This window comes from Primulina eburnea, chromosome 2, assembly GCF_022965805.1.
Source record: "Primulina eburnea isolate SZY01 chromosome 2, ASM2296580v1, whole genome shotgun sequence".
NCBI lineage: Eukaryota > Viridiplantae > Streptophyta > Magnoliopsida > Lamiales > Gesneriaceae > Primulina > Primulina eburnea.
In genome coordinates this window covers 43,656,434-43,671,480 of record NC_133102.1, presented here as the reverse complement: position 1 = coordinate 43,671,480, position 15,047 = coordinate 43,656,434, and the positions used below count along the sequence as shown (strand labels likewise).

The 15,047-nt window shown below is 34.3% G+C and overlaps 2 protein-coding genes across 2 annotated transcripts; both read right to left on the bottom strand.

Moving 5' to 3' along the window:
- Window positions 1-51: 51 nt before the first annotated feature.
- Window positions 52-7,166, bottom strand: LOC140823445 (mitogen-activated protein kinase homolog MMK2-like). Its single transcript, XM_073184801.1, has 3 exons — window positions 6,721-7,166; window positions 6,052-6,181; window positions 52-418 (listed from the first exon to the last, which is right to left on the bottom strand). The coding sequence occupies exons 1-3, from the start codon at window positions 6,885-6,887 to the stop codon at window positions 152-154; spliced, it is 564 nt and encodes a 187-aa protein (XP_073040902.1). The 5' UTR covers window positions 6,888-7,166; the 3' UTR covers window positions 52-151.
- A 2,729-nt stretch (window positions 7,167-9,895) lies between these two features.
- LOC140823437 (probable serine/threonine-protein kinase At1g01540) lies at window positions 9,896-13,174 on the bottom strand. The gene is made up of 8 exons (XM_073184785.1): window positions 12,595-13,174; window positions 11,859-12,166; window positions 11,517-11,621; window positions 11,300-11,422; window positions 11,055-11,225; window positions 10,798-10,927; window positions 10,483-10,692; window positions 9,896-10,389 (listed from the first exon to the last, which is right to left on the bottom strand). Exons 1-8 carry the CDS (start codon window positions 12,877-12,879, stop codon window positions 10,342-10,344), a joined length of 1,380 nt encoding a protein of 459 aa, XP_073040886.1. The 5' UTR covers window positions 12,880-13,174; the 3' UTR covers window positions 9,896-10,341.
- Window positions 13,175-15,047: the final 1,873 nt, after the last annotated feature.

Here is a 15,047-nt window from a genome sequence, read left to right as displayed (position 1 = left end):
TGATTTTCTTTCTTTTTGGCAAGAAGCCTTCGAAAACCATATTGCCATTTAGTTTCTACAGTTATGCCTTTGCTTTCATATTTAACGAAATCGTCAAAGAAGAAAAGATCCATGCGAAGTAGAAGATCGCGCTCAGTAATGTAAAAGCAACTCATAAGGAGAGTCTAAATAAAAAAATTTGCTTTAAATTATGAAACGGAGAAATGACGTGTTCGCAATGTTCTATCACTATGACACCCGAAAAAGAAATTCTGTATGCCATAAGAAAATGAGGCCTAACCCGACAATGATCATCAGCCAATTGCTGGTTGGACCGAATAATTTGATGAAGATCAATGTCCATTAGTTCATTAACGATGTAGACATCATTGAAGTTCTCCTTTTGTGGCGGTCGTATGATATCTTTAAGTGCAATAACCTGTTTGAGCAGAATGCAAAACCAAAAATTAACGTAATTGTTTAACTGAAGATTGTTTCAAATATTCAAGGCCGCAGAAAATGAAAATAGGCATTAATAGGACATTGCTTTGATGGCATTAGTATGCCACGTAAATTCATGTATGCATGGATAAGGAGAAACAAAATTCGGACAAACTGATCACTCGAGTAAACTGATTTAATTCGGTTTGTTAAGAAATAAAGACACTCATTTTTAAAAGTTTCCGTTTAATAAGGTCCCATTTCAATATTTATTTTTCAAAAAAGGAGAACAAACCAAATCCACTGATTTTCCTAAGAGGCTTATTTTGAGTGGGGTTTTTTGGTTCTTAAATTTAACTTTTGGCTCAGGCCCCACCCCCATTTTTTGTGTATGGCATTTATCTCATTATCAAGCATTCCAATTTAACCAGCTCACAAGATGATCTTTGGCTTTCATAGTCAAGTCACATTCATTCTATTACCACCGTCACTTTTAAAATTCCAGTTCTTTTATTTTTCAAATTTATCTCGGTTAATTGATAGAGTAGCCGAATCTAACTTGGTTTGTTTTATTACAACTTTAATTCGGTTTTATGCTGTTTAGCTCGGTCGAAAACAATATCGACTTGAACATGCAGCCCTAGGCATGGACAAGATCAAATTATGGATGTAAGAGACTATCCAAGCATGACAAGAGAGAATCCTCAGCATTGTTTCCTTGCCATCTTACTCCTTTCTTCTTCTACCTCTTCTTTTTTTCTTGAGGGTCTGGTGCTAGTGTGTCTATTGTGTAGTGTAGTGATATCTTATGATATGCAGCGATGCACTAAGGAACATTGGAATTTTTTTACCTCTCTGCTCGGTTATCTATCCATTTCATTATTTGAATAACAATCATTACTTTCAAACGGGCATGCACGTATCTCAGGTTATCAACAGGAGACAGTCACATATACTCAGGTAACAGCATAAAAGTTAAAATTTAAAATGAAAATAATTTGATTTAATAATTTTACCAAAAAAACAGCTTGGAAAATGAAAGAAGTTGAAAAATTACAAACTAATCTATTTTCATGCTAAAATAGATGACATCGCACAAGAGAATGTCAGTCACTCGATAAAAACATCATAGCAACATATCTAAGAGGGTGGCAAAAGGTTATTTGGTCAGCTGTCAATTGACAACGAGATATGCCAACTAATGTGCAGAAATCTGACCACCTGAAACCATTGAATTTGAATAAAGTAGGCCTAACTGAAGTAAGATGAGCATAATAATAAAAATTTAAAGAAAGCAATGTGATTGGAATTGTTTTTTTCTATTAGAGCGTTCCCATTTCAAAAACAAATGATTCTTATCCCACAAGTCTCCAAACAACAAATAAGTTATATTTGAAGTCACAAATTCACAATAATTTTTGAGATCAAAGACACCAAATAAAAAGACAAGTTTTTCCCGTAAAACTAAATAACCAAATTGTTTTTTGGCCAGTCTATCAAATGAAAAGAAAACGCCTCCTTGTCATTATTGTTCCAAATTATGTAGATTCTTGCACTTTGAAGTGAAAAACAAATGACTCTGGATATATGTGCACACATCTAAAACTCTCCATGATTTCCAAATTCCATCTAATATAAGCAGTTCCTGATTTTACTTTGTTTAATAACTGTTAGAGATTTTTCAAAAAAGGGAAAAAAAGGCTCTGATTGTGTGATTATTAGCTACAAAAATAGAGTAGGTCAAAAGCCCCTTCATTAATTCATGGGATTTTAACTTCTAAGGGAATTGGTTGTTTATCTTTGTATATATGGTAGGTGTTTTTATCTGAAACAAAATCAAGAAGAAAGAAACATAGAAAACCACATTTCTATCTTTATTATATGTTCTACGCTACCAGATCCGTACTCTTCACCGGAGAATTTAATGATAACTAGAACAATATCAAGTTTTTATCCCTACCTGTCATGAAAATCCTTCAAGTTGCTCTTCGACTAGTGGATTTGATTTGGAGGGAAGTGCTTGATTTCGAGACAATTTGAAAGATGAATTTCAAATGATACTCATCTCGGATGTATTTGAAATCCATCAAAAATAATATTGAAATTACATAAATTGACATTAAATGGGTTTGAAATTCACTTTATTTTCATTCATCCGATCAAGTCAAGTAATTCGAAATCTATCAATCCAAATACCACCTCGATTCAATTTACTATACACAAACTGAATGAGAACGATTATGGGAGTTCTACCAATCGGTTCCACAAGTGAGGACAAAGATAAGATTAGGGCGTCAACAAAATGAGATAAGATTAGGGCGTCAACAAAATGAGCCAACAAGAAAAATTAGTGTTTCATATTCAAAATCAACGTGTTCGAGCAAAACTCAAACATATTCGAATTTTTATTCTACCCGAACTCGAGTCCAAATTATCTAGTAGGATTATTTGCGAGTTGCTCTCGAACTTTAATATTTTATTAATATAATTTGATTATACATTAAATAACTATATTACGAACAAGCTCGAACTCGAACTCGAACTTTAATTTGAGCTACAAATATTATTATTCGAGATCGACCTTGAATACTATCATTCTCCCTCAATTCGAGCCTTAACTTTTTGTCATATTCGGCCCTTGTCTACCCAAAGTGAAAAGTGTTATTTCATGGAATAACTGCAGCACCAAAACCAGGATCGGAGAACTTGTGTGGGAGGTAGAGAACTCTATTGTAACGTCTTGGTTGATTAATGAGCACAAAATTGGATGCATGTAGTTGTTTTATCAAATGGAAAAAAGAAATATGGGTGCTAACTCAGATTTTGAAAACATTTCGCAGCTTTTGAAATACTCTGAAACACTCGGTACAAAATCTGTTACCAAGGATTTTTACTACTCCATTGGAGTTATGGAAAGAAATAGATTTATTCCATAAAATCACACGGAGACACCCTGAAACGGGATCATGTACAACAAAATGTTGGAGAAACGTCGGTTATTCAATTTTTGTCAAGGTTGAAATATGAACTTGATGCAGTGGAGGACGTCTACTTGGTACAAAACTTATGCCCAAGTTGAAAAATGTATTTTCCAAAGCCGGCATGAAGAAAGTAGGGAGTACCGGAGGACTGTCATTACTTTCACAAAACATGGCAATGGAGTAGCAACATAGGGGTCTGCTTCAGCTAGTCCAGATGCGAAAGCAATAATTCCAAGTCTCAAACATAGAAATATACATAATTATGGTGTGAATGATTGTAAGAAGACAAATCACACAATAAATAAAAGTTGGGAAATCCATGGTCAAGAGCTCAGATTTGAAGCTACGAAGTCAAAGATGAAAAAAAAAACAGGATACGAATACAAATTGTGCTAGTCCTCAAGCATTTGCAATTGAATGAATGGAGGTTCCCGGAAATCGATGACTCATCCGTCCACGGTCAAGGAGTCCGGTTGTCAAGTTCTACAGCATCAATAATTCACAAAGGTATTTTCCACTTCTATTTTGTAAAGGCCCCAACAAATGCATTGATCGTGGACACCGGAGGATCTGATCATATAACAAAATCTGTACCTGGCCTATCAATTATAAACAATGTGAGTCTTTTAAGCAGTCGACTATGATTGTAGTGTAGATGAAATGGTAGTCACACGCGACCATATCCAAGTTTGGTGATCTTAAGACACTCAAATTGAAGTCATCATTAACCATTTGAAATCCAAATCTATCAAATCCTTCCATCAACATTAAGGAATTTCAATGTCACATAAAATGAACACTCAACTTACTTGAAGAGACATTGAAAGCTTGGATGCAAACTAGCTTGTATGCTATTAGAACGGCATTGGGAGCAAGAGATAGCTAAGGAAGGTCTCTATTTGGAATATTGAATCCTATCAACGCTTGATAGGAAAAAATTGATTTCTGCCAATTTATGCATGCCCCTACAAAGAGGCATATAGATGCGAAAAATCAAATTCTAAGATTATAATGCTATGTGGTTCTATCAAATCCTTCCATCCACATTAAGGAATTTCCATCTCACATAAAATGAACACCCAACTTACATAAGGAGACATTGGAAGCTTGGATGCAAACTAGCTTCTATACTTTAGAACGGCATTGGAAGCAAGAGATAGCTGAGTGATACCCCATTACATGGATAGCTCGAATCAGGGTAAATCTACAGGAAGGGCGCGTCATGGAGTCGGGCAGGTAAATGCCCGGGCCATCTTCTCCCTGGGATACCAGAAGCCCGGGCTCTCATACAAGTTCCCGGATGGTCTCTACCCGAGCTACCTCAAAATAACGTCCCACTCGAGTGCACCAGTATGGGCTCCCTTATACTTAATAATCATTATTGTCAAAACTACAGGGGTTTGGCGTGTCCGAGAAGTTATCAGAGGTAGGGTATGGACAGTCATCTTACCCTAATTAGCAGGTGTGCACTAAATCCAAGGTAATCGTGAGATTTCTTTCTATAAATAGCAGGTATGTTTTACATTTGGAGGATTCAGATACTATTGTTTCCAAGCTCTTGGCATTCACGTATATTCACTCACATACACAGCCTTTTATCCCTTCATCTTCACCTGCTGACTTAAGCATCGGAGTAGTCACACCGGAATACTGAACGCTATCATTGATTTCTGCCAATTTATGCAGGCCCCTACAAGAGGCATATAGATGCGAAAAATCAAATTCGGAGATTATAAATGATATGTTGATGTGATTTCTTGTTCAAAAAATTGGAGTTAGAGATGTAGTTGGTTTCTTAGAGGAAGATTTGGCAGGCGAAGTCGAAGATGGTGGTAAGTCAACTATTACCCCACAGGTCCAGAAGATTCTGTGAATTGGAGAAGCCAAAGCACTATTCATTGCACGAAACATCGTCGGCCAAGTATATGTCAATAGCCCAAAGTACAAGTGAACTCATTTGGATATGTGGCAGACTTGAAACTTTCTGCTATCTGGATCTATGTAGTTGAGCGACAACCAACCAACTGTCAATGTAGCTCACAAGCCAATTCAGCATGATCACATAAAGCACGTAAAGATCAACGAAAGCATCATTAAGAGCAAGATAGAAATGGGACTATTGCACTCTCTTACATTTCTACGAAATCACTGAAGCACATCTTCTCATTAAGTACCTTCGACATTAAGCTCTTCGAAAACCTGGTTTTGATCTTTACACTTGAAAGCTAAGAATATTCACAAGATTGGAGGGTCTTGTTAGCAATAAAAATAAAAAAGACACTGATTGTGGGATTAGAATATTACTTGTGATTATCCTTTATGACATTCCATTAGCATACATCAGCAGATCTAATTATTTTCTTGCCTCATTCATGGGATTTTACTTACTTTAAGTAGGGGACTGGTTCTTTGTATTTGTTATGTAGGCTACATTACTTTTTGACCTAACAAGAACAAATCACATTTTAAAATTTTCATGTCTAATAAATTCCAGGGAAATTTGCACAGCACATGACTAAAACAAGTTATTGAAATATTTACGGAAAAAACACTTGTAAATTCATTCAAGAGAATGGAAGCACTGCCGAGACCCGAGCAAGATAAAGTAGCTCTATCAAGATTTAATTCTGTAGGCTGGTAGGATAATTACATTGTCATGATCCATGTGGCGCAGAAGTTTAATTTCCCGAAGGGTCCTTTTAGCATCGATTATGTTGTCAAATGCATTGCCAATCTTCTTAATAGCCACCTCTTCACGTGTCTCGGAGTTCACAGCAGCACTGAAGCAGATGAAATATCAAATTTTCCTTCATGCTTATAATGAACGGGAAATAGAAGTAAAACAGATAGCAATAGCAACACATGACATGTTATGACATGCTAACCAGTGCTCGAATCCAATCCCCATAATCACAAGCCAAAAATATTTAGATATTTTATTCAAAAATACTAAATTGAAAGCAACAATGATAACGAAATCAGATTTTCTTCCATAATTTTTGCACCTCCGGATGCAGGGGACGATGTTCTAGTAGCCTTTTTCACACACACTAGAAAACACCAAGAGGGAGAAAAATGAGAAATAACTCAAAATTCCCAAATTCAGTATCCCGAGTAAAAGAAACAGTAGTTCAAAATTCCCAAATTCAGTATCATGAAGAGCTGTAAGAAAACCAAACCTACAACCATCAAAACTCTTGGAATAAAAAATTATTCCAATCATCAACACCAAATCAATGTATTTCAGAAAACTAAAAACATACAAAGCACACAGATTAACTCGAGATCAAGAAAAACAACATATTTTCTTGATTCTTACCAAACAATGCCATAAGCCCCGCGACCCACAGGCCTGATTGGAACATACTTGCGGGAAACTTCAAAGAGATTTCCATACACATTGTACTGGACATATCTTCCGCCATGAGTGGGCACCCCTTTGATATTATGCCCACCATGATCACCAGCACCCGAACTTGACTCCATAGAAAGAAAAAATAACACGCAAGATAAAAAAAAAACCCAGTTCAAAGATTGAATCTTTGAACAAGTTCTTGGCTTCTTTGGAGGTAGTGTCGGTTTCTGTGAAAACAGAAAATGATCCCCTTACATCTCTGGCCGTGTTATTCGGTGGAAAATACAACTTTATTTCGATTTCTTTATAATTTCAGGTAGAGAAAGTGGCGTTGGCGTGTGAACTTTTGAACTGGAATAACTCGAGGTTACTCGTGAAACGAATTGACTCATTTGAGAGAGGGAGGATGGATGGAGGTTGGTTCTATGAATCTTCAACCATACACTTGGCCTTGGCAAAGGTTGACTATCACATCAATATTTATTGTTTTGTTTTTTTATATGTTTAAATAATGTTTTGGTTTTATGTAATTTGTGTGAGAGTGAGTCTCATGTGAGACCGTCTCACGGGTCATAATCCGTGAGACGAGTCAACTCTACCCATATTCACAATAAAAAGTAATACTCTTAGCATAAAAAGTAATACTTTTTCATGGGTGATCCAAATAAGAGATCCGTCTCATAAATACAATCCCTGATACCGTCTCACACAAATTTTTGTCTTTATGTGAATAATTTTTGTCCTTTGATTTTTATTAAATATTATTTTATATTTATTGTCCTAGAGAAAAAATAGTTTTTGTAACTTTTTTTTTTAATTGAGGGAGATGGATTATTTTAAAATTCCAGATTTGGTCGAAAAATTAAAATATTGACATGAGACAAAAAAAAAAAAATAATAGTATAGTTGACTTGCCCGTTAAACAAGGTACCAATCAAAATTGCCTAGATTTTATTGTTAAAAGGTCAATAATTATGATTAATATTCTTTTTAATTATGATTTTTTAATTAAAAAAATTGCAAAATGATCTTTGTATATACAGAAAAAACAAGAATAAACAAAATTTAAAAATAAATCTTATATTAACACAAATTAACTTCAAAAATTGTATAAATCTTTCTAAAGTTAGTCGTATTTATTTATCTCGTTGGATGCATACAGAAGTAACACTTGTTTGTATTTGGATTTGGTGGACTCAAGGAACAGCCAAAATCTAGTTCAACCAAGCAGAATTATGTTTCTAAAATAAGACCAATTCTCTTGACCATGTCGGGTATTATTTATTTGCAGAGCCGTACCTTATGCTAGGTCAAAGAGGCCGCCATCTCGGGGCCCGGCTTTGGAAAGGCCCAAAATTATTATTATAATGATATATTGCGTTGATGACACGGTAAAATTTTTTTAGTTCAATATTAAATCATAAAAAATCAATTTGAATATTTTTTGTTAATAATTGATTAAGCTCGATTTACTCTCAAATTCGGTTTGAACAATTTAAATAATATCAAGAAATTTTTGGGTTTATTGAATTTGAAAAATGACAAAAACTTGTGTGAGACGGTCTCACGGGCCGTATTTGTGAGACTGATCACTTATTTGGGTCATCCATGAAAAAATATTACTTTTTATGCTAAGAGTATTACTTTTTATTGTGAATATCGATAGGGTTGACCCGTCTCACATATTAAGATCTGTGAGACGATCTCACATGTGACTCACTCTTGAAAAATTAAATAGTTAGCATTTAACTAGTTTGATGAAATATTCTATGGAGCTTCGATAATCTTGAATCACGATGGGCATTTTACATTAACAGTTGTTCCAAGTTGATGGTCATGAGATGTTATTCAACAAATTAATAAAACCTATTGATATGTTACAGCGTTTGAACAACACTGAGTTTTTTATTCTCAAATACTTATGTTGTTTGACAATGCTGAATAGTTTATTCTCAAATACTTATATTGCTCGTAAGATTTTGTTATCCATATCAATCACAACTCATCAGCAGAAAATAAACTCATTGAAATTGAAGTTAATCAAAAAATATTTGTGATAAAAAAATGTTATATGGCAGATTAAATGAGCTAGGTGTGTTGTAAATTGACAAAAAAATGAAACGATAACCGAACTATACTGATTTGATAAATATTTTCAAGTTTAAAACAAATAGTCGAGTATTATTTATGTGATCATTTCAAATATTTGTTGACTTGTTATTAATGTTATATGTTGTTTATGGTCATATGATGTATTTATGTATTGCTCATTGTATTTGTTATTTACAAACTTTTTTTTTTTATTTTCCACAATTAGAGAGCATTTTTACTTTCGCCTCAGGTCCCATAGAACACAAGTATGACTCTGATTTTTTGTATTTAAAGTTGATATTATGTATTGAGTTTATATAATGTATTCTTGTTTTCACAAAAACTCTTGTGAGACCAACTCACATGGTTAATTTTATGATATTAATGTTCGACTCAATTCAATTTATAAAAAAACATTGATTTTTATGTCAAAAATATTATTTTTCGTGATACATATGGATCGAATCGAGACATATTCATTTAGTTTAAAATTAATTTTTTAGTGATTTTATTTTAAATTTTTATTTAATTACTTATAATTTAATAGATATTGAAAAATAAGAAATGATATTGTCATTTTTTTAAACTCAGTATTATCCTTTGAATACACCATTATATTATTCCAATCAGATAATAAAATTTGGATACATTCAATCAAATGGAAAATGTATAGTTAAAAAAAAATTCTTAGCAATAAGCCAAATCACAAGAGTTATGGATTTGGTGGTTACAAAATTCGAAGAAGATAACGAATTAAGAAAAAATATCAATGTAAGGATTAGATAATTACTCTTTGCCCTTTAAGAAATGAATGTAATTTGACATTTGTGTCACATTTACTAACCAAATCAGATAATATAGGTGTCTCAAGTTTAATATATAGTAATAGATATTTAAGATTATCTTTCAAAAAATATGTATTTAATATTATGGAAATCATTTCTTGGCTTATATTTTAGAGAATAATGTCAAAGATATATCTTATATATTCTATATCTATATTTACATCAATTATATCGTGATATTTTTAATTAAAAATATCACGAGGTTTCAACAAATTGAATTTTTGTATTTAATATCACGGAAATCATTCCCCCTCGCGCGCCCACATTCTGTCCGCACTACAGTATCTTATGACAAAGATGAAACAATGTTAAAGCCAGACTGAGCATGGGGAACGGGTTCTGTGGCACTCAAATTTGCTCACTGCCAAGAAAGGGCAATACAACGTGCTGCAATTTATCCAAGAACAAATAAATTTATTGATTCACCTGACAAACATGAAGCATACCACTACTTTAGGCAACTAAAGAAGGAAAAATCTTGATTCAAATAATGAAGTGTGGCCGTGAAATCCCATAAATAAGCACAGAATGATATCATCACCGAGAGTTTGTTTATAAGCCACGGTTTCTGCTGATGTCCCCCCTGCGTTGAAAATCAGAGATACCTACAATGACTTGTTAATCGATGATCAATTCTCGAGCAGGACGATTATCTTTCTCGTTGGGAACTGGACAAATCTTGAACAATTTGTCGTTCCTGCATTTTCAGTGACAGGAAGAATATCAAAAATAAACAAGGGAACCACTCGTTTTTCTCTTATGAAAGTAACATTTCAGGTGTAAGCCATACATCATGAGAGAGGAAGTTTTCTGCCTCCAGCATGTGTATCACATGACCCACTTTGGGTCTCTTCTGAGCATCAGGATCCACGCATCGAAGGGCTACCAAAATAACTCGTTTCAGCACCTTTGAAGCAGGCCTTTTGGAAAGTTTAGGATCGACTACTTCCTCAGATTTCCGGTTTCCAACCATCATCTTCAGCCAATCAATCAGATTGACCTGCAATTTTTAGCCATAAATACTGATTAGAAATTAATAACCTAACGAAATAAGAGAAAAAAGAGAACTGTCGAGATTTTCTTGCTGTTAAAACACACAACTAACCTCTTCTTTAGGGCGATTGTAGTCAACAGGAGATCTTCCAGTTATAATTTCCATAATCAATATACCAAAGCTGTAGATATCACTCTTCTCATTCAGCATACCAGTGCAAGCATATTCGGGAGCTACGTAACTTAGTACACCACAGAAAAATAGATCAGCTTACTGCCCAACTACAGAGGCAACTAATCCACTATGAGGAAACATGACAGAAAATAGATATGTAATGTGTGTGTGTGTGTTCTGCAAAATTAACTAACCCAAATGTTCCCATCACACGAGTTGTCACGTAAGGTCTGTCTGAATTCAGTAGTTTTGCAAGCCCAAAATCTGACAACTTGGGATTCCATTGACGATCAAGCAGTATGTTGCTGGACTTGACATCACGATGAACAACCTTTGGTTCCAGACCCTCATGGAGATAAGCCAAGCTGAAACGAAGATGTATAAGCAATTAAAAAGTCATTCTCTGCTGTAGCATTAAACCAAATAATCTGTATCATACCCTTTGGCTGTTCCTATAATTATGTTCATACGGATCTCCCATGTTAAAGGACTGATTTCTCCTATATCACCGTGAAGCCACTGGTCCAAATTTCCATTATCCACATATTCATAGACAAGCATCCTAAAGGAGGAAAAAAGCAAAAATTATAAAGTAATCAACAATTGATAGTTAAAAAGAAAAGGAGTAACTGAAAATTGAAATGAAATGTCAATACCGGTAAGCTCCTTCAACACAGTACCCCAACAACCTTACAAGATTCTTGTGTCTAACACGTCCAATTGCTTCCACCTCCACTTTGAACTCTTTCTCAGCTTGACCCCTGAAAGCACACGAGATAAAGCTTATGAGGGATAAAACAACCTATACAGATTTTTAGTCCAAAAGGCAAAGCTTTCTTCAGCAAGAAGCAAGGAAAATGCCCTAAAAATACTAATAAATGATGTTCGTTTAGCTACACAATTAGCAATGAAAAAGCAAGGTACAGCAAATATTAAAGAACTGAATTCTCAAGTGTCAAGATTTTGAAAACCAGAAGGACATAGAAAAATTTGCTTACTTGTAATTCAACAAATTCTTTATAGCAATTCTTGTGTTATCGGCCAACATGCCATAATAGACGATACCATATCCACCTTCACCAATAACATTCTCATCAGACAACCCATTAGAGGCAGCCTCGAGCTCTCGTAAAGTGTACCATTTCCCCCAACCCAAATGTGACACCTCGGGCAAGGATCCACTGCCTCCAACTGACCCAGTTTCAGTCCCACACGTAGCTCTGCTCTCACCACTAGATGGCCCTCTATCAGAAAACACAACTTTGTGTTCTACATTCCCAATATCTATCTGTATCTCCGGAACCACCTGAAAGAATAAAAAGAAATGGAAATCAATTGATACCACTATTCGTAAAAGGGTTAGGAACAAACTAACTGTTTAAATAATCCAAGTTTTTACACCGAAAGGGAGAAATCATCGTTTCATTCAATTACCAGCTCTCATGGATGGAACTCAACAATTATTTCCTTTCAAAGGTCCGTTTAACTTCGCATGGCCACGTTATTAACTTTTTCGAGTGTGTATTTAAATTCCATAACACTATACTTGGGATTAGAATTTGAAGTCAAGTGACCCAAAGAAAATAGATAGAGAAATCATTAACTCTCTCGTTAAAGTATCATTTAGACAAAGAAAGAAAGAAAGAAAGAAAGAAAGAAAGAAAGGGAATAAATTATCACAGCAAGATGATAACTTTTAATACAAATAACACACTTCCAATACACGCACTATACCTGAGCGACGACTGGCTGGTGATTGGGAGCAGCGTTATGAACTATCTCCTGGATTTCCTTGGACACAACTGGGGTGATCTCTCCTCCACCTTTGTGAGAGAGCTTGGCCGCCGCCTTTCTACTGCTGCAGCGGCGATAGGCGGTGAAGCATAGAGATAAAACGAAGAGAATGAGCACAATCACTACTCCGATCACTATTCCAATAACCACCGAGAGATGCAGCCCAAAGACGGAGGTTTTCTTCGACAGCTCAGTATCGACGATCGCCGCATCGTACACTGACATCTCGCTCGAAAAATCAAATGTGCGAAGAAATTAAACTCGTGGCATTCAAAAAGTGCAGGTAGAGTCAAATTACACGAATCCAAATTCCCACATTTGCTGAAGAACAGTAAATCAACCAAAATTTATGCGCTAAAAACACAAATGCGTGTGTAATTACTTCAAATTGGACGTGTTCATCGGCGGTGAATAATGAATGAATGGGGGCTGTTGAATTAAAATGGGTGAGGAGTGTGCTCAATTTGAGCTCACTTTTGTTGGGCCCCACTTCAAACGGTAGGATGGGATCCGGCTCCTAGATCCTATCTAAGCAGGGTACATGGATCCTCAGTCGAATTCGATTATTCGATCAAGTTATATGTATATAAAATAAGTATGATAATTGATTTTTTCATCGTCAAATTTTGATTGGAGGTGATTTCTATGATATTTTATTCAGACATGATTTGAGTAAGTTACGTAAAAAATGAGAAATGATAATCGATTTTTTTAACTATGTTTGGATTGTCTATGATATTCGATATGCACTTCGATCCCACTAGTGTCATCTCACTATATTCATAATATTCTACAGAGTGAGTCTCATGTGAGACCGTCTGACGGATCATAATCTGTGAGACGAGACGGGTCAACCCTACTCATATTCACAACAAAAAATAATACTCTTAGCATAAAAAATAATACTTTTTCATGGGTGACCCAAATAAGAGATCCGTCACACAAATATGACCTGTAAGACCGTCTCACACAAGTTTTTGCCTATTCTACAAGCATTTAAAAGTATAATGTCATGAATCTAGTTATGTGCATAAATATTTTTTTTTTTCTCAATTTTCATATCTTTGGATTTTTTTGATTTATTTTATTATAAATATGCCATACAAATTAAAAATGTCAAAATATTATAAATATAACTACTAAAGGTGGTCGAACCCACTAGGGAGTTGGTGGGCTAGATCTTTATACATAAAAAATGCAAAAGAATATTGAAAAAGAAAAAGCATAAAGGCTTTTGTGCTTTAAAAATAGTCAGTGAATAAACTTTAAATTAAATAAAGACAAAAACTTGTGTGAGACGAGTCAACTCTACTCATATTCACAATAAAAAATAATACTTTTAGCATAAAAAATAATATTTTTTCATGGATGACCCAAATAAGAGATCCGTCTCACAAATACGACCCGTAAAACTGTCTGCCACAAGTTTTTGCCAAAACAATAATATATTATCGAATCAATATGTGCAAGAGATATATGAACAAATTTAAGCGAATTCATTGCCAAGTGAGCATGCTCTCTAATAATTAATGAGAATTGAATAAGCGACATTGACTCTAAAACCAAATACAGAGTCGAGCAATATTTTAACAAAATCTATAGTTGTGGTGATGTGCAACATTTTTGTTTTTAATCATATAGAAACCTAGCAAAAAATATAGATACGAATAAACTGACATTTGGAGAATTTGACAAAAATGGAAAATTTTGATTTAGAATGTGATAGTTATAGTTGGACTACAAATATACTAAAATATTTTTTTTATCAAACAAAAGAGGATACTTCAATTCATTTATCTGAAATAATCACTAGAAGGTCGATGATTAATATATGATAGTGATATATAATCTATTTTATTATCATCCAAATTATATAATATTTTGGTATTATAATAAAATTATTTGTCCAATAATTCTTAACTTTTCATGTTCTATTAGGCTTACTAAATTCCGAATAATCATCCACGAGGTCTTGACCCAATAGTTAAGATTGAAGTTCTGAGACTTCGAGTCTCGCTTTCAGATAGTTATTTTTAGTAAATTTAGATGTTTCTTTGTAATTTCTTTACGTGAGATAAACAATTTTTCGGTCTACACTCAAGTCATGTCACTAGTATGAACAATTACATTATATTTTTGTAATTTGGAACAATATCATAGTTCTATTCTAAAAAAAAAAGTCCGAAGAACCATTTGACGGGCAATCAATACTCACAATGGAGCAATAAAAGAAGGCAACCAACTTTGTACCCCGTCCATAAATTTAGCTAATTAATTAGCTGCACACTTTTAATAATCCATTAATTTCTGGTGTAGTTAATAAGAGGGAATTCTATGTAAATGGTCAATATTTATCAATTTTCGTATCTTTAATCTTTCTATTATTTCATACC

What these genes read in the sequence shown, in the direction of transcription:
- LOC140823437 (XM_073184785.1), bottom strand. Translation starts at nt 12,879, where the DNA reads ATGTCAGTGTACGATGCGGCGATCGTCGATACTGAGCTGTCGAAGAAA. An exon ending in ACCAGCCAGTCGTCGCTCAG is followed by an intron (nt 12,167 to 12,594) that starts GTATAGTGCGTG and finishes TTATTCTTTCAG; the next exon opens with GTGGTTCCGGAGATACAGAT. An exon ending in AAGAATTTGTTGAATTACAA is followed by an intron (nt 11,622 to 11,858) that starts GTAAGCAAATTT and finishes GTGTGCTTTCAG; the next exon opens with GGGTCAAGCTGAGAAAGAGT.
- LOC140823445 (XM_073184801.1), bottom strand. Translation starts at nt 6,887, where the DNA reads ATGGAGTCAAGTTCGGGTGCTGGTGATCATGGTGGGCATAATATCAAA. An exon ending in GGGGCTTATGGCATTGTTTG is followed by an intron (nt 6,182 to 6,720) that starts GTAAGAATCAAG and finishes CATCTGCTTCAG; the next exon opens with TGCTGCTGTGAACTCCGAGA. An exon ending in GCCACATGGATCATGACAAT is followed by an intron (nt 419 to 6,051) that starts GTAATTATCCTA and finishes CTGCTCAAACAG; the next exon opens with GTTATTGCACTTAAAGATAT.